We start from the raw sequence: 23,015 nt of genomic DNA, 5'->3' as shown, positions 1-23,015 counted from the left end.
TAAGAAGCTAACACAAAACAGGTTCAGATCTGATTACCTTTAGATTTACTTAGGTTCACTCAAATCTGTGTACTCCACTATTTCTCTGAAAAAACACCACACTAAAATGCTGACTTGATTCCAACACAAACTAATCTTTACTACAGAGAAAGAAGTCCACATCTCTCCTATGCAGAACAGCAGCTTAGTTAACAACCCAAACACTTCAAAACTCAAGACTCAATAGCCTGAAGTAAAAAAAAATAATCAGGCTCTAAAAGTGGCTTCAGATTTGCTTCTACTATGGATTGAAACTGCAGATTCTGGAAGCAGGTATTTTTACATTTGCAGGTCAATTGGGATTTATATGAGAGGCAGACAAAAGTATGTTTTTAGAAAAACACTCTGATGCCTGCTCTTGAAGACCGAGCCTGCACTCTAGAGCAGTGTTGTATTTCCTGCTTCTATTTTCTATTCCCATTTCTAAGTGGTTTTTGTTTCTATACAGCTGCAGGCAATTCCTCACTCTTGCTGGAATTGTCATCCTTTGAAACATGTACTCTACACATTTAGCCACAAATCACAGAAAAATACTTCTAGAAGGAGAAAATGCAGGTGAAGTGATGTCGACTGCCAGGGTGTCCTTGGCAAGAGATTCTCCAAAGAGTCACCCATACAAGTTTCACAGCTGAGTATTGTCTCTCCTCACATTGCCCTTCCAATCCCAGTGCACAAGGTACAACCAACCTCCTCAGAGCAAAATCCTTTACTCTTTTTTAGCTCCTCTTACCAGGGATTTTTCCCTAATTCCTTCAATTGTCCTTTTAAGTCAGTTCCCCTCCTCCATTCCTCTATGAACTGGTGGCCCATAAACCTTATACAGATCACTAACATTTGTGTCAATAAATGCATGGGCTGTTTCACTCTGTAGCATTAATGATTTGGGAATGTCTTAGAGGAAAAAGAAATGTTGCGGCTGACTGCCAGTCCAAAGATGAACATGCTGTTTCCTTCTGTAGACCTACAGCATTACTTCCTGCAGTCAAATAAATAACATGCCACTCTTCCTGAGAAGCTCCTTACTTTGCGTGAAGCCAAGAACTCCATTCCTCTTGCCACCTGGAAGCTATAACAGATGAGGTCCTCCATGGTCAAAGGGTTCTTGCAAAGGTCTTCAGGACCAGCTGCAAAGAATCAGATGACAGTCAAACATGCCCTTTGTCACTGATTTCACCAATAACTGCTTGTTAGGTAAAAATCCATCCGAACCTTATGCCACACTGGACTGAAAGAGCAAATCAAGCACTTTTTTTTTAGCTATATAATTATCACTAACAACCCATTTTCCATCAAACTAGTCTTGTGCAAAATAAACTTTGAGACAACGGGTTATACCCTAGGCGTCCTTGCTTATTTCCAGAGGAAAGATTTGCAAAACAATCTCAAAAGAAAAACAACTGAAATTCAGCTCACAAATTCCTACAACAGTAAAGTTTTCTCTGGTTTCAGCAGATGAATTTAGAAACCAAGGAGAGGGAGGCCCCACCTCCCCACTAGTCTTTATGAGAAAAGAATATGCCATTGGGAGAAGGACTTTGATTTGGCAAGAAGCCCTGCTAATTTAATGTAGAAGAACCCTAACCTCATCATCTGGTGACCTGGAGGAATAATGTACTCAAATATCCAGAGATACCAAGGCATTTAGTTCCTGCTGAGATAAACAACTCTGTGACTTTGTTCAGCTTTTGATTTTAAGCAGACAGCTACCAAAAACTACAACATTGGTGGCTAAAACCTTCACCATAAGGGCTCCTTCAGGTCTACATACTTCTTGTAATGCTCCAGCTCAGAGGGTCAACGTTTACACCAGGGTGTACTGGAAAGGGACCAAGATGGTGTGGAAATGCATGAAGTGCATGCCTGACATTATCTATTAGATTGGATTGAAACTGCAAGATCATTCTCCCTGTTCACATAACTGATGTATTCTTTGCACTAAATGATTTTTAGTAGCAGTAGAGGTACAGGAAGTAGAGCTTTCCTCATAACTAGTCTGATCTCACCCCTAGGTGAAATTAGAAGCCTCTGAAATGACAGCACTGAGAATTTTATGCTGCATCTGCCAAAGGAGAACATGGCAAATGCATCAGTGAAACCACTGCAGAGGATATGTGCATCCTGGAAAGGCTTTGAATGACTGGATAATTCAGGCTTCCTGTTCCTGACAGACCACCTGGGCAGGGGGAAGGCAATGCAAGCTCTCTGCTAATAAGCAGTGAATCAAATAGCGTTTCACAGTATTTAACTTTTGGGTAGACATTAAGGAAATTCAGTTGGCATTCTGGTGCATCTCTCTCTGCACTGCCTTTGGAGTTTGTACTCTGCAATTTCCCCTCAAAATATTGGGGTATTAAATAGACATATCTCCAAAAACTTCACACTAAAACCAGACCCTTTTCCTACAGGACATTATCTGGGGTTGGACTGAGGGGTTTGGGATGCTGATCTAGATAATCCACACTCAGGAACTTTGGACATCCAGAGAATACCCCACACATGGTTTTGAGGGAGCTTCGGAAATCACACAGTCCCCAGTGTCCCTCATCAGCCCCACCAATGGCACATGCTCCAACACCAGAAGATGTGTCCTACCATCCTCCTCTTCCACGTCACTCAGGGACCGCTCCTCTACAAAGCCAGAGCTTGCTGAGCTCTGGCTGCTCGTGATGCTGTCCAACCGCTGCTTCAGGTCAGAAGAGACATCACCAACGTAGTTCTCCTTCCCCTGCCTAAATCTGGCACACTTGGTCTAGAAATATGAGAGGAGGGTGAGAAAAATCAGAAGCTGAAAGCATGCTAGAAGGTTCTGCTGGAGAGGCAGTGATGCCTTGGTCTGTGCTAAGGTCACTGGGGAAGGCAGGGAGATCAATCAGTGAAGGCATGATCAGCTGCCCTGCTCCAAGGCACCTCTGGTTGGGGCACCAGGCTAGTGCACTGATGGTACCAGGAAAACCCAACCCATGGCCATGCAGGCTCACCAACTGGAACACCCTCTGCCACTCCACAGCACAACTTTCTCCTGCTTTCACAATCTCCCAGCCAAACCCCAGCAGCATCTCCACGTGCAGGTGACTAAATGCACACTGAGGAGCTGGTGTCCTCAGCCCCTGGTGCCCCCCACTTGTGAAAAACATGTGGATGGATGCTGCCAAACCCTCTTGTACACTCCAGCCTCTCTGTACTGCTATGGCTTTACCTCCTGCTGCTGCAAAGGCCCTTTGCTAAACCTCTGCCTTGGCCAAAACCCTAATAGTCATCAAAACCTGACTTATTTCCTTCTTCCCCTAAGCCACTGCATGCCTCTAGGGAGGATTCCAGCCCCACAGGTATCCTCCAAAACATTTCCATTTTCTCCTGCTTTGGTTTGGTGATGTTTTCCCTGGCAGGGCTGGTTTTTAACACTGCCAAATCCAATTCCCACTGCTTGTGAAAGCAAGGGTCAGCACTCTCATGAAACCCTGTCTCTTGCTTCAAGGCCTCTCAAGATACTTGTTTCTCTTTTTACCTCACAAGAAGATGCAGCGAGTTGCCCTTGCCAATACAAAATAGTAAACAATGTCTCCAAGGATAAAGAAAAATAACCCCCTGGAGAGCCAACAAGCAGTGGGAAGAAGCTCTGATCTAAACACAGCAGCTGCAGGAAGGCTCAAGTCCACCAACACAGCAGAGTACAACCCAGGGGCCTCCCTCTTGGCTGGGGGTGGAAAAGGGTAGGGTCCCCAGAGTGACCCTGAGTGCTGGGTACACACAGCCAAGTTCTTCACACAGCAATCTGACCCTCAGAGAGCATGGATCCACCAGATGGATGCCCTCCATAAATAAGACTTCTCTCAGAGGTGCCCAGAAATGAGTTTGAAAATGCCAGTCCCCATCTTCCCACTTCTTTCAAATCAAGGTGCTGTAAAGGGGCTCCTTTTTGCAAAGGACTCAGGAGGTGAAAAGCTGAATGTAAACTCATGAGCTACATCAATTATCCAAAACTATTAACAGCAGAAGAAATGTGAGCCAAGGGGACAGTAGAACAGATAATCATGTCACAGCAGATACCTATGGATATCTGATGGATATATACACTAAGCAAGGAGTGCAGTTATTTAAGGTGGTCTGGAGCTTAACTAAGAAAGGAAAAAATTCAGGCTGATAATCAGAAAAAACTTCCTGAAAGATACAGCCAAGTGTAGAACAGTCTGCCAAAGGAAATAGTGGAAGCCCAGTTCCTTTGCACATTTTAAGCTAACAATAACAAAACAACTACATTGCAGGGGCCAGGGGAAAGACTAAATGACCTCTGATGTCTTTGCCATCTCTCATTCCCATGGGAAGTGCTAAGACATTCAGTGTCCCCAGGGACTGCCGCTGCAGTCTGCACTAGAAAAAGAAACATTGTGTGTGGAAAAAACCCACCAAACCAAACATTTCACTGTCAACCTTGACTCCTTACCAAACCAAACATTTCACTGTCAACCTTGACTCCTTACCTTGTACGGGATAAATTCACTCCTCTTGCTCCGTAGGTAAGCAGACAGATTTCCAAACTTGCAATATTCCACAATCACCATGAGTGGTCCTGTGCAACACATAAAGCAATTCATTAGACCATTTATATCCCACCTTATCTCAGAGCATAAATTCTGCCTAGAAATGCATACAGTTCAAAGAGCATTCCAACAGCCAAAGGTTTTTTTAAATATCAGTAATAATAATAAAAAAAATCTAATCAATGCATCAAAATTATTCATTTTTCTGCCGTTACCTGCACATAATTTTGAAAATCATGGGCTTAATTTCATATGTCAAAAAGTATAGTGGTGTGCTTATATTTGAAGTGCCAATAACAGCCAAATTAATTAACATTGTAAGGATACAGCATAAATATTTGAAAGAGCTTCAGTGCAATTAACCTCTGCAACAGAATACACATGTGATTATCCATGTATTTTTCTACAGGTGATAAAAGTACTAAACATTTAAAACAGGAAACTTGGTTTCAGACATAGATGCCTTAATGTACAATCTAAATACCGTATTTCATGTTCAAATTTATTTCATATAGGCATTTGCTATGGTGATAAATTTTCATCCTAGGTTCCACATACTGGCCATCTCTATTTTATTATGGAATAAACAAGGAAATAAATATTTATGGATTATGTTTCCTTCAACTACTGACTTCTGTCATGGAACTTTACAAATTAAATTTTCATCCCACAGTAAGCCAACAAGTCAGCTTCCCTGAAAAATTATTACTGAGTTACTTTACATTGAATTTCTTCCAAATTAGTTTGTAGTACTGGATTTGCTAAACAAAACATCTGTCTCTGATTATAAAGTGAAATAGATTCATCCACCCAGAGCTGGACTCCAAATTGCAATCTCCCCTCCTACACACACACACATAGGCACCAAGAGCCCATCCAAAGACAGAGAAGTCCCAATTTGCAGTCCCCTGTAGCTGGTGACAAGAGTAAAAGTAACTTGTTAAATCAGTTATTAGTTTGGAAGTCTGTTACACATGGGCTGCCCACTATAAACATGGATTTCAAGTACAGAAAAGCAAAATGATAGAACAAATAAGGGATGGAGCTGCATGGTCCTTATTCCACCCTTACTTCACCTTTATTCCACCTCCGGACCTGCTCACTCCTATCAGACTTGCATGGTTTTTTTTGTGTGTGTGTGTGTGTGTGTGTGTGTGTGTGTTAGAAAGAACTACTCTTTCCAATCCTTAATTTTGAATTTCAATTGTCTATGCAGCAGAAATAGTAGAAATAGGGTTTTCATTCACACCTCCTTCTCACCCACTAAGAAGTCACTCACCTCCTGGCTTTGTGCAGGCTCCAAGTAAATTGACAACATTGAGATGATGGCCAATATGAATGAGTATCTTCAGCTCTGACATGAGTGCTCTGTGCTCACTATGGGTTGCCCCTTCTGTAGAGGTAAAGCGACACAAGTCAGGAGCATCACAGACAGAATGGTTGTGCCCTCCTCCCCACTCCCTTCTGGTATTTAACCAGCCCATCAAGTGAGGAGCCTTGCTGGCTGGTAGGCTGTGTCAGCTATGCCAGTACAGCACTGGGTGGAATACAGCCCCCAGCTGCTGGCAGCCCTATTTTGCTGCCCCATTACATCTTCTTTAGGAACAATGTGTCTGGGAACCACACATTTCATTTTTCCTGTGGCCAGTTTGAGGCAGTAGAATATGATTTAAAGTGAGGAGAAAGCTATTCCAAACTACAGCTCAGTTTGGAGCATGCCTAAGCCATTGTCTTGAGACTTGCAGAAAGCTTCCAACAAGGATGCATAAGGGATGCATGAAAATTGATTGCAGGAGCAACTTCACATTCTGAACTTCAGTAGAATTATAAAGCAGTGGCTAGGAAAGCACAGATGCATTGCTCCAGTTATCAATGAGGGAAAGGCATGTACTTTTCCTGATAACAGCCATTAAGCTTAACTTTTACAACAATGGGTACAATGGTTATAGTGTTGACAAATATCCCTATATTGTATATTCAAGCTGAAGTTCTAGTCATTATTTTTACCTTTAAGCATTTTCACTGCCACTGTTTTGCAGGTAGCAGTTTTGTCAATCCCAAATGCATCTGCTTCTATGACCTGGCCAAAAGCTCCACGTCCAAGAGGTTTACCTTGAAGTGAGAACACAAACATATCTGCTTGACACAGCAGGAGAAAGTTGTAGAATAAAAAAGCTACTCCAAAATGAGTTAATGAAGCAGAAATTAACAAGAGCACTTAAAATGTCGATAGGATGCAGCATATCCTATGGGAACACAGAGCCCACCCAGGGATCATGCAGCAGAGCAGTCCTGTGGGGAGCCAGGACCCAAAACACCCTCCAGCACAGTGCTGGCTGCAGGATCACTAAATGGCTCATGCCATGAAAACTCACCTAGCTTGAGTCGGTCTCTGGGAAACTCCCACTTGCTGGCATCATATGGGAGCCGCTCACAGTGCTCATCTATAGGGACTTCATCAGGATCCATGATGATTGACAAGTAGCCAGTCTTCATGTCCCCTCCATTGGCCTGGAAAATGGTATTAGTTGCAGTTGCACAGTTTTTTGCTGGCAATGTGCAGGCAAAATGCCATTTTCTCACTTAAGAGTATTTCATCAGTTCCCAGAAACGCCAGGCTACCATTTCGCTACTCCATGTCATCATGAGTGTCATCATTGTTAATTACTTGCACTTTTTTTTCCTGTCTCCCTCTTTTTCTTTTTTTTTTTAATCAACAGAACCAGATTAAACATTTTTCTCTTGCAAGGGCCTGTTCAATTAAAAACAAATTTCTGCGCCCCCGGTTCCAGGCAAGAATGTTATGGCATGGAGAGAAAAAATGTGTCTGTTGATTTAAGAACAATGGAAAGAAGCAACACAAAAGGCCTCAAGTCAGCTCTCATTTGTCATGCAAGACCAGTGCTGATAGGATGGTATGAGAATTTTTTCATTACCCGCTTAACGGTCCGGAGGATGATTACAAGAAGCAACCAGAAGAACATGGCAATCACTGCAGTGCCAACGAGGATAATGAGCTCCAGATTTGTTTTCTCTTCAGCGCCTGGGAAGAAATAAATGAATATTTGAGTGATAGTTGGAAGCATATTTGTTTTGTTCATTCATTAAAGTAAAGAATAGAGGTCCTTGTTCTGAAGGTTCGTTTTAAAAGTGCAACATGGGGCAAGGAAACGAAAGCAAAACAAAACAAAAAGCCTGGGGGTTTATGTTGGAATATTACAGTTCCATGCTGTTTTACACACCATCACATTTCTCAGCATCAACTTTGTTCCAAAGACAGTGTCTGGGCATTTGGCAAATATAAAAAAGTAAAATCCACATTTTGGAAAAAAATAATTGTTTTAGAATACCAAAAAGTAATTACTCTTTCTTTAGAAATCAAAAAACCACCCTGATCATATAGAAAATAAAGAGCTGCGAGAATGACCTAGAGAACAATCTCTCTCTTGTCTCTTGAGATCATTCAGCTGGGGCATGAGAAACGTGGTTCTACAAGAACACATGATAATAAGGTCTTATTTACAATGTTCCTTTTCCCCTAAAATAGTGGCCAGCAGATATCATTTGAGCACCTTTTAGTGCACAGACACGGGTATCCTCTTCAGCCCCTCTTTGCCACATCATGCTCCTGTATTTCATCCCTTGCACCACAGAGATTTTCCTACACAGCAGCACACTCCATTGCATGACCCCCATGATCTGCACTATAAATTTTTTTGAGTGAAACAACATGTACTACACAAATTTCAAACTTCTACAGATATGCCCCAGCCATATTTACCACATCAACTGAAATCTTCATCGACGTAATCTAAACATCTAAACATTTAAACAATTTTGCCCAACATCTAAATATCCTAAAGGGACCTATAAGAACAACATGATATTGCTTTAATTAACTTAATGGTACGGATCAGACAACCACCCTGACCTTTAAACGCAGAAGGGTGCAAAGGGCTCAGTGACTGAAGTATGCAAATGTACTAATGAATGAATGAATGAAATAATATCAAGAGGAAGGAGCTTTTAGTTTGAGGCTTCTTGCTGCAACTCTTAGTGGAAAGTCCATAGTCCATCATGGTTCCAGCTACTCACACTTCAGACTGACCTCTTACTACCATTTACTGTTTGTCATTGCAACTTGTATTTTGGTATGCCACAATAGGACTAGAACAAGTGAGAGATGGGTCTCACAAATGCTGCTTTCAGATAGACCAAGGCTGGAGTCCCCTAATTCATAATCACTACCCGTTTCACTGAAATGGGACAGCAATCACAACAGACTGCAAAAAGTCTACACCATGTTTTCCTTAGATGCCGTGAAAGCAATTACATAATTTCAAAAGGTACAAGACACTATGCTAAAAAACACAGTGTGACAATAATGTTACCTAGACGACAGAGATGCCCCAGGATATCTGCATGTTTATGTAGCTCTGTTGTATGGGTTTGCATGTAATACAGATTGGCAGAGTTTTCTTTGCAACCACAAGTAAGAGAGAACCAATTTTTGTTGAAAAGCTCTAAGCAGCATAGTGGTGAAGAAAGCATCAACCTTAACAGCTATGACAGCACCCAATTTCAGCTTGATAGGAATGGTCGGGACTTTTCACAAATTTCATAGTATATTTTCAGATCTCCCATCAGGATAGCCAGTAGATTTTCCCTTCTAGTTATTCTAAAGATTTTGTGCATAATCTGGAAAGAAGCTAACACCAACCTTCCACAGAAAAATAAGCCACTGCTTTGCTGCATCCAAGGACGTTGCATGCAAGGCAGGTGTACAGCCCTCCATCTTCTTTCCTCACCCGACGGATGGTTAGTGTTTTGTTTCCATCTTTCAAAACAATACCTGGGAAAAAAATTATTCTTAGTTTTGCTATTTTTATGCCACTTTTGTTAAGAATTCAAAACAAAACTTTTCATGGTGAAAATCAGCTGTCAGTCCCACAAAAGAAAGCCTTTTAATGATAATAGTAAATGAGCAATCCTCACCTGAATCTTCCACAAGTGTCTCGTTATTTTTAAACCACATGATGCTTGGAGGAGGAATGCCATTCACTGCACATGACACTTCTATTGTTTCACCAATATTTGTTGTTTGATTTTCCAGATTTCCAACCAGTGTGGGTGCCATGGGCTCTGTTTGTTTGAAAATACAGTAAAATTACTGTTTATTAAGAAAATGATCCATTTTTTCAGTAGTAGCAGTTCATGTCCCAGTAACAAAGTCTCAAATCCTTTTATTACACCAAGAGCCACAGTGTTCATGTTAAGATCATAGTTCAACTTCCACATGACATGAAAAAATTATAATAGCCAAAAAAAATTCAATAGTATTGATATAACCTGCTTTAGCTGAATTATTTTTCAACTGCTCAGGCTGCTGAGGGAAGAGGGAGTAGTTGAGAAATTGCTTCTCTTGCATTTCTGTGTCCAGAGCCCTTATGAGAGGTTTGACACTCTTGGTCCATTAAATGTCCATTCAGGACAGGCCATGAACATGCATAAGTATTTTCCTGAATCTGCCTAATCAACCTAGATGTCTAGGTCCCAAAGCAAAGTCATCACTATTTGTGTGGAAAGCTGACTGATTATCAGCTTGCATTGCTTGTGCCTGAATACCAGTATCACTCATGGCAGTTTTAAATTACAGGCACTACTCCAAACTCAAGAGCCAGTCACACAAAGCAGCATCATTAATGCTAGGAGTACACACGTGTGTATACAGCTACAGAGAAAAATGTGTTCTGAAAAGTAGAGAAGTTACTGAGCTAAACACATTACTTCAGCAGAAGCCAAACACATCTCCTTGCACAGTACAGTGGCTCAGTCAGTGTTTCCTCACTGGTATTAGTGGAACAGTGCCTGCTGCCTGGACAAACCCCAGAACAGTGTGTTACAACAACTGAAAATCTATTTAACAAACTGACTACACCATTAATCAAACACATGCAAAGCCTGAACATACCAAAACCTGCCACTACTGCAATTGTTTTCATACAGAACCACTCATTTTGCTTCAGAGTAAGAGATCTGTACCTTGGACGGTGAGGTGCTTCACCAGGCAGTGCTGTGTTTTAGCCTTCTTGTCCTGGGCAATGCAAACATAATCCCCTCCATCTTGGAGGGAGATGTTACGAAGGATGAGCTCTAAGGTGACGTTTTCACCATTGGTATTTGAGACTGTCTCATTCAGCTTCTGGAGAGCATTGAGGTTCTTGCAAACAGGCATGGGCAGCCCTCCGAAGGGAGTCTGTGAAACGTGAGCACTGAGCTTGTACCATGACAGCTTCTCAAAGGTGAACTTGTCTGCTGTGCATTGCAAGGACATGTTATCCTTCTCTGTCAGCTGATTCTGAGGCTGGACATTAATTTCAAGACCCCCTGAAAGTTAAAAAAGTAAAATAAATTCCTATTTGATTGTGCACTTTGGGGCTAACATTAACTTGGACAAGTCATTTTGAAAATACAGATTTTCCTATCTGGTTGAAAATAAGGAAAAGAAACACTGAAATAGATCAATCAAATCAATCAGTCAGTCAACTAATCAATTATCTAAGGAGTACAATCTCATTAAAAGTGATACATTTCAAATGGATCAAATGAAGGATTGTGCAACAAATACAGATACTCTTCCTGTAGAAACTTACAGCAACCTAAGATGATTCTCAGCACTATCTTATAGTTCATTTTTAGATTTGGATTAAAATAAAATGTTGGCACATGAATATGGGGACTGATTGTTAAGGAGACAGAAGCTCTTTGCCACTGGTTTGGAAAATTTTAGCCTTAGCTCTTACAGTAAATCTTTACTCATTTTGTGACACTACCATAATTTCTCTGTTGCTCTTTTAAGTGACTACTAAAGCTCAACAGTAGTCACTTGTGGAACAACAGTGCCCATCTTGCATCACTTTCACTGGCCTGCCACTCCACTGATGCTGGTAGAACTAATCACTTGGCTGAAATTAGTGGCAATTTTAAAGGCTGCCTAAAGAAAGCCTTAAGTAAACCTAAAATCCAAAAGAATTAAAGGATTTAATAAAGGTCAGGAATCAGGTAACATCACTGAAGTGCCTTTCATCAGCAAACAGACAAAATAACATTAATTTAACATGGCTGTCCTTGGCAGGGGGCACTTACTGGTCACATGGAAGGAGATCACTCTCTCACTTGACCCAGCCCTGTTCGTGGCCATACATCTGTACAAAGCAGATACATTTGCTGCTTGAATCACGAGGGTGCTCACAGTCTACAAGAGAACAATCAATCAATTGCATACCACATCAGTGCAAAGTAATGCCCAACCTCAACAGCTCAGCAAAGGGCTCTGCAGATATCTGCACAACCAAAAATCCCTCCAAAGCACAAATCCATGGCATGGCAGAAGCACAGTCCCCTTCTGAAGTTTACATTTTTGTCCCTAAGTGTGTAAAAATCAGGTAAAAGAAAATGGGAAGAAGCAGAAGGTGGACGTTGGTATACGTATCAAAAAATGCTGCACCCACAATTTTTTCTGCTTTTCAGTCTCTCCAACTTCTATTACAGTTAATTTGCAATATTAACTCATCTAACTTTACACCACTAAAAGGTAGTTCTTGAAATCTAAGTCAGTTGTACTCCTCAGTGGAGTTTCACCTTGGATCAGTGTTCAAAGGACCTGAAAGTGTGTATCTCTGCCTCTTGGCTTCAGCAGGAGCTTGCTCATCTAGCTGAGAGTAGATCCCCAAGTTTAACAACAGGTGGTAAGGGTCTCATCTCTAGTGATGTATTTCCAGGCATGCGGACTGCTGAACAGGGTTAATCATCCCCAGCCAAGAGAAAAGAAAATGTGCTCACCTTTGTTTTCCCAGCAATAGTAACGACCCGGTGCTTAATTTCAACCTGATTCCCACCCTTTCTCTCGGAGATCACTTTCCATTTCTTGCATGCATATGGATTGGCTCCAGAGCGAACTTTCCTGAAATGTAAGTAGAGACACATGCATTAGATAAGAGGAATATTCCCCCTTCAAGAGAGGTATTTTGGGTTCTACTTATAATATGAACATATTTAAAAGTCAGATGCATCACTGGCCACAGCTTGCATCTATGAGGGAAGTGTATGCTTCTGGAAATATTTCTATTAAATATCACCCTATAACCTCCTGAGACCTTCATGCTCTTTAAAGTAAAGGATCCCCAAGCCTAAAGGTGAATTTCCTAATTTATCTGCCTGTGTCAGCTCAGTTGGGATGGCTGAAGCAAAGCAGCTATTCTGGGAACAAACCTCCATTCATAAGTGGATGATTCAAGTTGATTTAGTTCAAAGGAAGACAGAGGGACATAAAAATCGCTGAACTCCCTAGAAGAATTTCTTGAGGACAGTAGCCATTGTGTAGGAAGCAACCAGGCACCAAAGGAAGAAACTAGTGGAATCATTTTAAAAACAACAACAGGAAAGAAGAATGCCTTTTTTTTTTTTTTTAACTCTGGACTTTTTTTTTGTTAAAGGAAATCTGGGCTTATGGCCGCTCCAGATAAGGGAAGCTGCATGAATCTCAGTCAGGCACTCTCTCTATCACTCCCCACCATCAATCACTGCACTTCCTCTGAGATACACTTTCACACAGATAAAGAGCACCATCACACTCAGCACTTGAGCACAAGGGAAAAAAACACCGCAAGGACGCATCATTAGCATAAACAGCAAATTTCCTCTGTTTGGGATGGAGTTTTGGGCCTGCAGCCCACAGGGGGATCTGAGGGAAAGGCATGCAAACAGCTGCATTTGAGACCCCATGCAAGTCGAGATGCCCTTCAAGAGAGCACAAGAGCAACATGCCAGCACTGCTGGATCCTCTCTGCGGGTGGCCCTCGCCTCTGCCAACAACAATGACCTTGGCAGAGCCTGCCTGCAGCAATCTGCAAATTAAGTACAACAACCTCTTTCTTCATTGGCCATTGGGTTTGCACTCTGTAACGAGCCTGGACGAGGGAGGCACTGGACAAACCCCAACCCAACCCAAATATCCCTCAAGACCTACATAAGCTGCAGAAGACAGCAAGGGCTTGGCACTCACTGGGGGCTGAAGGTGCACTCCTCCTCCAGCTGCCAGTACCAGAGCACAGTGCTGGGCGGCGGCACGGCGTACACGGTGCAGGTGAGCGCTTGTGTCGAGCCGTACTTGTAGGAGTCCACGGGGGCCATCAGAGCATTCTCACCGATCTGGGGGGGCACTGCAGGAGAGAGCAGCAGGTCACACCTCCTGCTGAAGGCTCCAGGGTGCATGCTTTAGACCCATGGAGACCAATTCACATCATGCCCCAATACCAGTGCAACAGAGCATCTCCAAGGACATGTGGGGAAGCACTGAGCCTGCCCAACACTTTGAGGATCAGGATACTTAGGATCTCCTACAAAATCCCCCTTCATTACTCCATGGTTTAAAATGCAGTTCCTGGACTCTCACCACCATTCCCAGCCATTAAATGCACATTATTCCCCAGACCTGATCCCACTGCACGTAGCCTTGCTGCCCTTTCCAAGACCTGCTGTCTTCAAAGCATAGGCTGTTTCCTGGGGAGCAGAAAGGAGGAGGCAGGGGAGGAGGAGGAGGAAGGTTGTAGAGGGCAGGGCAGAAGAGGATGGATAGCCTGTGTGGGGCAGGAAGGATGGGTGAGGCGGGACAGGGCCAGGATGGAGCGGGGTGGAGGAGGACTCCAGCAGCATAGCCAGCAAGAAGGGCAGGAAAAGAGCAGGACACAGAGGCAAAGAATAATATACAGAAAAAAACCCAAAACAAAACAAAAAACCCCACCCCACACAAAGTATCATCACAACACCAACACCCGGAGTCTGCAGCCTCTTGACTGACACATCCTAGAGCCAGGAGAGACGGGCCACCCTCCCAGGGCTGAGGCTCAAGGACTGTTCTTCTTCAGGACTTAAATCTTCATAGGTAGGGGATGAATTAAGCCTAAGGATGGTAATATACCAAATCCAGACATGAAAGAAAGGCACCTCTGTTACCCCACTTACCATTTACCAGCAGGGTAAATGTGTGTCTTTTCTGCATCTTGTTAATGGGGTTTGTAAGGACAACCGTGTAATTCCCTGCGTCCTTTTCAGTTGCTTCAGTGATCACTAATGCGTAACCAAGTTTTACTGTGTGATTTGCATTGATGGCTTTTCCATTTTTATACCTGAAGAAAATACAGAGCACTTTGAATATTTAATGATTTGCTTTAACTAAGAATTGCTCATTTTTTCAAACACACTATATCCCAGTTCTTACCATTTAGCCTCTGGTGGAGGATATCCTTTAAACTTGACAGGAATTTTGACTGTGTCGCCTAGCCTTGTCTCAACAACAGTCTCCATTTTCTCCAGGTGAATAAAAGGACTTTCTGGGGGTGGAAAAAAGGAAGTAAACTAAACAGTCTTTTCTCATGGACCAAAGCAAAAGTGCTTTCCATTTTGGCTAGCACCTAACAAGATGACAAACAGGAGTTAGTGACAGGACTATGGGTCATTGGTAAAGCACAGCTGGCTCCAAACTGGGCTCTGGAGAGATGCCACCATGAAAGCCTAGTCCTTTCCTTCACACAGAGGAACAGACCAGTTCCCTCACTGAGGAGCTCTGGAAAGCAGAGACAAGACTCAGCTCTCAGGATAGTGTGCCAACTGTCAGACTTGTATATACATATATATATATATATATATATACATATCATAAAACTCTCTCAATATACTTCTTCCAGGAAATTAGGCTATTCAAAACTTCAGTGTGATAAAGTTAAATACTCAAGTATGTTTTTCAACCACTGCAGTCAGAGTACCTTAAAATTATTTACATTACTTGCTATAAGTTATAAACTTGCATTCGGACAGAAGACAGTGATTAGCCTTTTGACTAAATTAGCCTCTCGACTAAGATTTAGGATGGTTTAGACTTAGTATCTCGTATACTCAGTTTAGCACATGATCTCATTTTGGCTCCTGAAGAGCAGAACAGAAAGAACCTAGGAGAAAACTCGGTATATCTTGAATCACTATGCCCACAATAAGTTTGAAAGTCTTTTGTTTTGTTTTAAAAGTGCCATGAATATTCTGGCCCCTGAAATCAGACCTCAGGAAAATCAGTCTCCTTCAAAATATAAATCTCTTTGTCTAACTTGGTGATTAAAAATGAGCCATTCTCATGCTGGTAATTTTTTTCTATAAGTAAGTTAGCGGAGCTGGGGCCGTGCCCAAGAGGGGGTTGAGAAAAAGCTGTAGGATGTGGCCTCGTACTTATCTATTCACTTAGCCAAAGCTGTTTCCCTTGCATCATTTCTGTACCACCAAAACTCCATTTGATCCATCTATTCATAATGCAAAAGCTGAAAGTTTTATTTTCTTAGCTTCATTCATGCTGACCCAGACTCTCGTGTCACAAAGCCACCAAGATCCAGCCTAAGTTCACCAAGACTAAGAACAGGCAGCCCTTGTACAAAGCCACCTACACAAATTGAGTTTTACAGGACCTTAAGGAGATCAATGCAGAAAAGGGTCAAAGGCTTACATCAGTTTATTTTACTGCCCACTTTCCAGTGGGATTCTACAGCTTTCAGTAAAATACAGCATCCTTTAAAATCTTATTATTAACTAAGGCTGTGGTATAAAAATAACCCCATACTAGTTGCAAGAGAAATACTGTAGCTGCAGTTTGGTTCATTTCTGTCATTTGATTCATCATCGAGATGCCTTCTGCATCCCAGCAATTAATCCCAAATCTGAAACAACCAACAAAACTGCAGTGGAAAAATGTCATACCATGGATAAGGAAGTAACTGCTGTTTTTCATGTTCATGCGACCACTGGATGCTGCACAAGTGTATCGACCATTGTCGCTTAAGGACACGCTGTCAATGGTAAGGGTGCTCACAAACTTCTTTATTTCTCCTGCAGTGGTTTTTACATCCCTAATAGTGGCACGTTTTTCCTGCAATAGACAAAAGACAGAGATGTTTGGAAATGCCATTGTTATTCCTTCTGTCACCCTTTGCACATTTTTATATACCAGAAATTTTGTTGTATATCATCATCTTCTTTCTCAATGTTTTAAAGGGGGAAGTGACATTATACCTAAATAAGTCAAATTGCTTTGTGAGGAAGGCACCTGTAAGTTAGTACGACTTTACCTTGATGGAAGGGTAGTCCCATTTAAAATCTATTCCCACATTCAGCTCTGTCCTTACAGTGCAATTGAGAACAAGTTTTTCTCCCACTGCCAGCTCTACTTCGTTGTGTGGGTTCATTGTCAGGTCATAAATTCGGTACCCTAGAGAAAGACAAAGGCACACATGAAACTTGGGGTAAGCAAATTTCCCAGGTGAATTCACCACAACTCCCACCAAAACCCCAGCTACAAAAAAGCCCCTTGATGCCCCAGTGCAGCACAACAATGGGTGTAGAAAGGAGCCTGGAGAGAAGTGACGTGCCTGCCCTGAGCTGAGACCCATGTCAGACAGCAGGATGTGTGCTCCTGATCAGAGCCCCTCCAGTGGTGGGAGCAAGCAAGGGACAGTGACTCACACAGTTCCTCTGCCTTAGACACCTTCTTCTTATCTTTGTGAGACCGAAGCCAAGGGAGATTGTACACCCATTCCTAGCAGTAAGCAGGAACTTTATAGAGAATAATGGTGGGGCAGTAGCAAAATTATCCAAAGTTTATTTTGTGCAGTAAAATATTTCAAAACAGAATATTCTGAATGCAGAAATTCTACAGATATTCTGAAATTCCTCCAAATCAGAGTGAGGATTTGTGAATAGGGTGGAGAAGTAAAAGCCTACTGCACGGAGTAAAGAGGGAAGGCTATGCCTTCCTGACAAGCCAGGAGACACTGCCTTGGTGCCATTTGGATATTTGAAATTGTCACTATGTCCTCAGCTGAAAGAGAAAGAGCTGCTAAGTTTCAGTTCAGGCTTAAGCCTCCACAGAATTATCACATTATTTCTGGGGTATGATGAACAACTAACAAAATGTAGCAGGAAAGCACAAAACCCTGTGAGAGTTGAGACACAGGTCTTTAGGGAGACAAGACAACCCAGCTCACAGTGAGATCTTCAGATCCACCCTTCCCTTGGTACCCACTCAGAGCAATTTCTTTTCATCTGCTGCTGATGGTTGCTTGCCTCTCATTTCCTTCCACTGTGACTGAGATTGTGGATAAGTGATTTTAGGAAAAAGGTTTGCATTGTCAGAAAAAAAAAGAATTAAAATCCCTGGCATCAATGTAAAACACTAAAAATAGAAGCACTTATCCAGTGATCAACCAGAAAGAACACAATACATTGCATTTAAAAGAAAAGTGATATAAATCTCAACATCCATTTTGCATTAGCTGCATTGTCAGTATTGAATAACCTAGTGTCCAACCAAATGTAATTGGTTCAGTATGCTGTAGAAAGCAAAAGAACATTGGTTATAGAGAAATAAAAACCTTTGGCTTACCTACAACTGCAACTATGTATATCACAGACTGGTAGCTTTCATCATCTATTTTAGCTTCGCAGAAGACCATGCCTGCATAGTTGATTAAATGACTGGGTATAGTGAAGCCTTTTTTATTATTCCATGAAATGGATTTACCATCAGGAACAAATATCTTTTCTGGATATTTCTGTTTGGAATATTGATAAAACACATAGTCAGAATTAAAAAATCAAACAACCCTGAATTTTCACTTCCAGCATTTTCCATAATGGCAGGGCCCCCATTTCAACATTCTAGCTCAGGGAAATTAGTCCATGCTTTGAGAGTACAGGTACAGCACTCATCTTGCAATCACAGGCTATAAAACTCACACTGATGAAAAGGAGTTTTTAAAAAATGTATTTTTACTTCAAAAAACATATTTATGCCAGAGTGACTTCAACTAACTCTTGAAAAAATAGCAGGCTTTTTCCTTACCGCATGTAGAGATACATTGAGATTTGACACGGTTCCAAGGCACGGCACTACCACAGTTTTGTTCTTAGTGATGTATACAATGCCAAGCTGATCACTAACTGAAGTCACAAATGGTGACCTGTAATCTAGAATAATATTCAATTGGTGAGTGGGTATTATTCATCACATGACTATGGAAACTGGAAACCTTTCCAGTATTTCTTATTTCTATATTTTCACAAGTCAGTTGTATTATTTTCCATGTCATAAAGCACTGAAACAATGAGACTAAATAGGGGAGGTCCATGTTTTTATAGACACCCCACCCCCCAGATTCAGAATATCATTATTCTCAAAACAGTTAGCAGCAGCAGAGTGCACTTTGGAGAGTGGCTTCCTGCTACAGCAGTCCTTTTGTCGACAAAAATCCGATTTACCCTAGTGTGACTTTCTTTGCATAAGCATTACAGGAAATATCAGTTTAAAATTGTGACATGTTACACTGACTCCCCTGATGTCAGCATCCTTTTCAAAGTCAGAGCAGAACACCAAAAAAATAGCTCCATGATATTATAAAACAAGCTAAGTCATGTACTTAATTACATCTCATTTCTCAAAATGGTAACTATAAGTTAACAATAAAGAGGAAACAGGATGCATATGGAAACGAGGGTGAAGCCATCAGTGCAGAAAGGCAGATGCCTCAATGAATGCACTTATTGAAGCTGAGTGTATAACTGGAGGCTTTGCAGTGCCTGCGACACTCAGCTGAAAGCTGAGCTCTTACAGCCTATATAGATTTTACCACCAGAATCAGCAAATGTATATGAAAGTTTATGTTTTGGGGTTTGGGTGGTTTTTGGGTTTTTTTAATGGTATCAGTACAAATCATACACAAGATCAGATCTGTAATTTTTAACAAATATAAAACCCCTGTAATCCTCTCTCATATGAAACTCCTGCTGAGGTCAGTAATAGCTCTGCATTCATGAGGACAGGCTCAGAGCTCACAGAGATATGTATGCTAAATTCTGGGTGGAATTTAGCTATGCTAAATTCTGGGTGGAGAACAGCAGACCATGTATTGCATATGGCAGGTCAGTTCGGAATTATAGGTACAAAGGCTTTTATGTTGGTGGCAACTAGCATATCTGAATTTAATTAGTCAACATGAAAACAAGAAAAATGTTTCATAGGATCAAATATTCTAGGATTAATAAATTTTAGCATCAAAACTGTTTTGAGACACTATATTCCTTTCTTCTCTTGACGCTAGGGAAAGAGACACCTGAGAGCTGTGTAAGCACTTACCTTGAACATAAACATAAATGGTTGTAGCTGCCTGGCTGTCCCTGTAAAGGCACTTGTAGTCCCCTGTGTCATTGCCAATGACTTTGCTCAGAGTAAGTGTCTTGCAGTAGGGGCCATCACTGCATTCTGTCACGGAGATACGCCTCTCAGCATTGCTCTGCTTGCCTGGCCACGACCACTCCAGTGGTCTCTGACCTCTGGGAAAGCAGATGTTAGAGCAGCAGACACTTGGGATATGAACCCCATCAGCCCCATCAGTCTCTGTGGCTATGGAGAGGGATGGGCTTCACCCCATCACACAGAGAGAGCATCAAACCATGTAGGACAAATTCACACACCCAACCTACTGCCAAGAGCTACACTGAAGCTACTTGAGATTTACATTCTGCTGAATCTAAGTGACAAATCACCCAAAAGAGAGCATTGAGAGAATGGATCACTAGCAGGATCCACAAGGACACAGCCAATGCTTCCTCCCCCAGCCACCCTACACTCCCCAGCTCTCTCTGGCCACTGCCCTCCCACATAATTTCTAAAACTTGTTAGGGAAAAGTGAGGCAGAAGGCACAAAGGGAGTGGAGAGAAAACAGGAGGCCTGACAGGAGAGAGATCACATCATGTGTGATTCTGTACAAAAGCTCACTACATAAATTACCAATCATCAAAATCATGCTGAACAGACTTGTCCTTACCTGCAAGTAATATTTAGTGTGTTGTTTGCCATTATTGTGAGGACATCTTTTTGGATGCTAAGGCTTGGCTGATCCAGAGACATACATAAACCTGCAAAAACATGTATGAAACCTCTCTAATAAACCAAATAAACAAGTAAATGCTACTCAATCAGAAAAGTATTATATACAGGAATATTCATCAGGATTTAAGTGGACACTTTCACATCACCTATTTAGCAGTGAAGGGTAAATCATGATTTTTCACACATCCCAAAAAGTTCAAACATTCTGTCATAACAGGAAGCAAAGGCAGATGGTCAGGAGCTAGCTGCAGAGCACTACAATTCAGCAGCCAGGGTGGAGTTCCTGTTTTCTTGTATTGCCAACTTCAAGGTCTAACAAGAGGATGTGGGACATTGAAATGAAGTGAACCTTCATCTGATGATCTCACTCCCTTGGGGATTACCAACTTTTCTTATAATAAATCGAATATACTTCTTTGAGACTACTGATCAATGAATTATGCAAAGACACTATTTTTATAGTTTGTCACAAATCTGAAATCCCATTAATTTATTTTATGCCATGATTTTCTAAGTTTCTCTTTCCTCCTAAGAGGTTAGGCAAAACTTACTCCCGGACCGTGGGCACAGCGGCTCGCATCGCACGCAGCCGGAGCCACTGGCGCTGGTGAGGGCTGTGATCTGGGTGCCAGTGCTTGCTCTGAGGCACCAGCCCAGCTTGTGCAACATTTCGGAGTACCACAGGGAAAGATTTTCACTCCTCCCTAGCTGCTGCCATCACCTTCAGGAGTCCCGGCTCCCCGGGCCGAGCCGCAGCCCCAGCCGTGACAGCCGGGCCAAAGAAAGCGTGCCCAAGCGGGACATTCCCCGTGTCGCTAGCGTTTCCCCGGGCTCTAATCACTTGCATTCCGAGCAGGTTCTTCCGATGACAGGTTTCCCGCCTTTGGCTCCAGGGACATTTTGCTCTCGGAAACGACAGCTGATGCTGGAGCCAAGCGGGCAGGACACTCTGCCGTGGCAGGCAGCGCTCTCCGACGGGCCAGCACCGGCCGGCCGGACAGGAGGGGTCAGCAAGCCCGCAGCCACGGGCGTTCGGTCCCACCCGGGGACTCGCCCTGTCCCAGCCGCCCAAGCAGCCCCGGCAAACCCATAGGAAACCCATAGGAAAGCCATAGGAAAGCCGCACCGCGCCCTCCGCGGCACCGGGCGTCCCCGCGCCCCTCTCCTCGGGGTCCCGCGGAGCTGCCGGCCCCCGGGGGCTGCCCGGCAGGCCGGAGCCGGGTACCGCGGGGCTCCCGGGGCTTACCTGGAGCCAGGCACAGCAGCACCGCCAGCAGCCGCGCCGCGCCGGGCTCCATCCCGCGGGGCTGCGGGGCGCCGAGAGAACCCTCTGCCCGACGGCAGCCGCGCCGAGTCCAGCCGCGCCGAGTCAAGGCGAGCCGAGCCGAGCCGAGCCGAGCCGAGCCGAGCCGAGCCAGCCGCTCCGCACGCCCCGCACCGCCCGGCGGGGATGCGGGACCCCGGCGAACGGTGCCGCCCCTCTTGTGCCCGGGGCGGGCCCGGGGCCGAGCCCCCGCCCTCCCCAGCACGATCCCGCCCCCCTTGCCGGCCCCTGCCCATCCCGCCGGGATGCTCCCCTTCGGACGGGCGGCGGGAGCTCTGCCTGTTCCCTGCTCGGCGGCAGGAGGGCCTCAGCAGTAAAATTCAGCGTCGTCTGGTGCTTCGTCGTGCTTTTTTGGGGTTTCTTAAAATGCCCCCAAGAGAAGCGATCGCAAAGGCCAGCCATATGAGGTACTGTCAGTGAGACACAGCCATGATCCTGCTGGCAGCGACTGCACCCCCGGGTGTGGAGTGCCTGGCAGCGACAGTGCTGAGCTCACAGCGTGGAGTCCCCGAACATGGACCCAGCCACCCCAGCTGGCCACATCCCAGCTATGGGATCCAACAAGTGGCTGCCGCAGCTGCCCTTCCCACCTTTCAATCAAAATTGTTAACTAGTGGCTGCTAAAGAGAAGTTTGTGAGGTATTCCTTTGGGAAAAATAAACACACATCATTAGTGGTGGTCATTAATGGTCATTAATGTGTTATCCATACACACAATATAAATCCTATGGGCTAGATAGATCAGTAAAGAGATGTATAAAGATAAACAGGTAGATAATCATGTAGCTAGAAATACACAGCTGGGTACATAACTATGCATGCATATACATATGTGTACCTCTACATGCCACCTTTTCCTCTTTCCCTGCAAATTGCATGGGAGCTTGTCCACAAATGACTAAGTTAATGAAGCAGTGATTTTATTTTGCATGCAATGCAATTCCAGCTGTTTTACTGTACTAGGGAAAGAGTGTAATTTCCTTTGAAATTACACCCCTGTTGCTCACAGAAAGATACAGGGAATGGGAGAAGCCAAAGTTTTCCTAGAGATCAAATAGAATCCATGAAAAGTCAAATAAGACTCATGTGATTCAAGTGGCAGCAAGTCAACACCGTGCAAATAAAAAC

General features: G+C 43.3%; 1 protein-coding gene across 1 annotated transcript in view; it reads right to left on the bottom strand.

Annotated features, from left to right (window-relative positions):
• KDR (kinase insert domain receptor) overlaps positions 1–21,973 on the bottom strand; it is a 30,483-nt gene extending 8,510 nt beyond the window's left edge. Inside the window, exons 1-22 of the mRNA XM_054633102.2 lie at positions 21,810–21,973; positions 20,499–20,589; positions 19,807–20,003; positions 18,517–18,641; positions 18,058–18,226; positions 16,745–16,884; positions 16,377–16,545; positions 14,857–14,968; positions 14,601–14,764; positions 13,642–13,798; positions 12,420–12,540; positions 11,724–11,832; positions 10,620–10,964; positions 9,573–9,719; positions 9,298–9,429; positions 7,514–7,620; positions 6,953–7,088; positions 6,585–6,689; positions 5,857–5,970; positions 4,518–4,606; positions 2,632–2,788; positions 1,063–1,163 (exon numbers count right to left, since the gene is read on the bottom strand). Coding sequence (XP_054489077.2) covers positions 1,063–1,163; positions 2,632–2,788; positions 4,518–4,606; positions 5,857–5,970; positions 6,585–6,689; positions 6,953–7,088; positions 7,514–7,620; positions 9,298–9,429; positions 9,573–9,719; positions 10,620–10,964; positions 11,724–11,832; positions 12,420–12,540; positions 13,642–13,798; positions 14,601–14,764; positions 14,857–14,968; positions 16,377–16,545; positions 16,745–16,884; positions 18,058–18,226; positions 18,517–18,641; positions 19,807–20,003; positions 20,499–20,589; positions 21,810–21,861 — 3,039 coding nt within the window. The 5' untranslated portion in view covers positions 21,862–21,973. The remainder of the gene's footprint in view (positions 1–1,062; positions 1,164–2,631; positions 2,789–4,517; positions 4,607–5,856; positions 5,971–6,584; positions 6,690–6,952; positions 7,089–7,513; positions 7,621–9,297; positions 9,430–9,572; positions 9,720–10,619; positions 10,965–11,723; positions 11,833–12,419; positions 12,541–13,641; positions 13,799–14,600; positions 14,765–14,856; positions 14,969–16,376; positions 16,546–16,744; positions 16,885–18,057; positions 18,227–18,516; positions 18,642–19,806; positions 20,004–20,498; positions 20,590–21,809) is intronic.
• Between the last annotated feature and the right edge of the window lie 1,042 nt (positions 21,974–23,015).

This window comes from Agelaius phoeniceus, chromosome 4 (genome assembly GCF_051311805.1).
Source record: "Agelaius phoeniceus isolate bAgePho1 chromosome 4, bAgePho1.hap1, whole genome shotgun sequence".
In the NCBI taxonomy this organism is placed as follows: Eukaryota; Metazoa; Chordata; class Aves; order Passeriformes; family Icteridae; genus Agelaius; species Agelaius phoeniceus.
The sequence above is the reverse complement of the archived record's forward strand: the minus strand, read 5'-3'. Positions and strand labels throughout refer to the sequence as shown.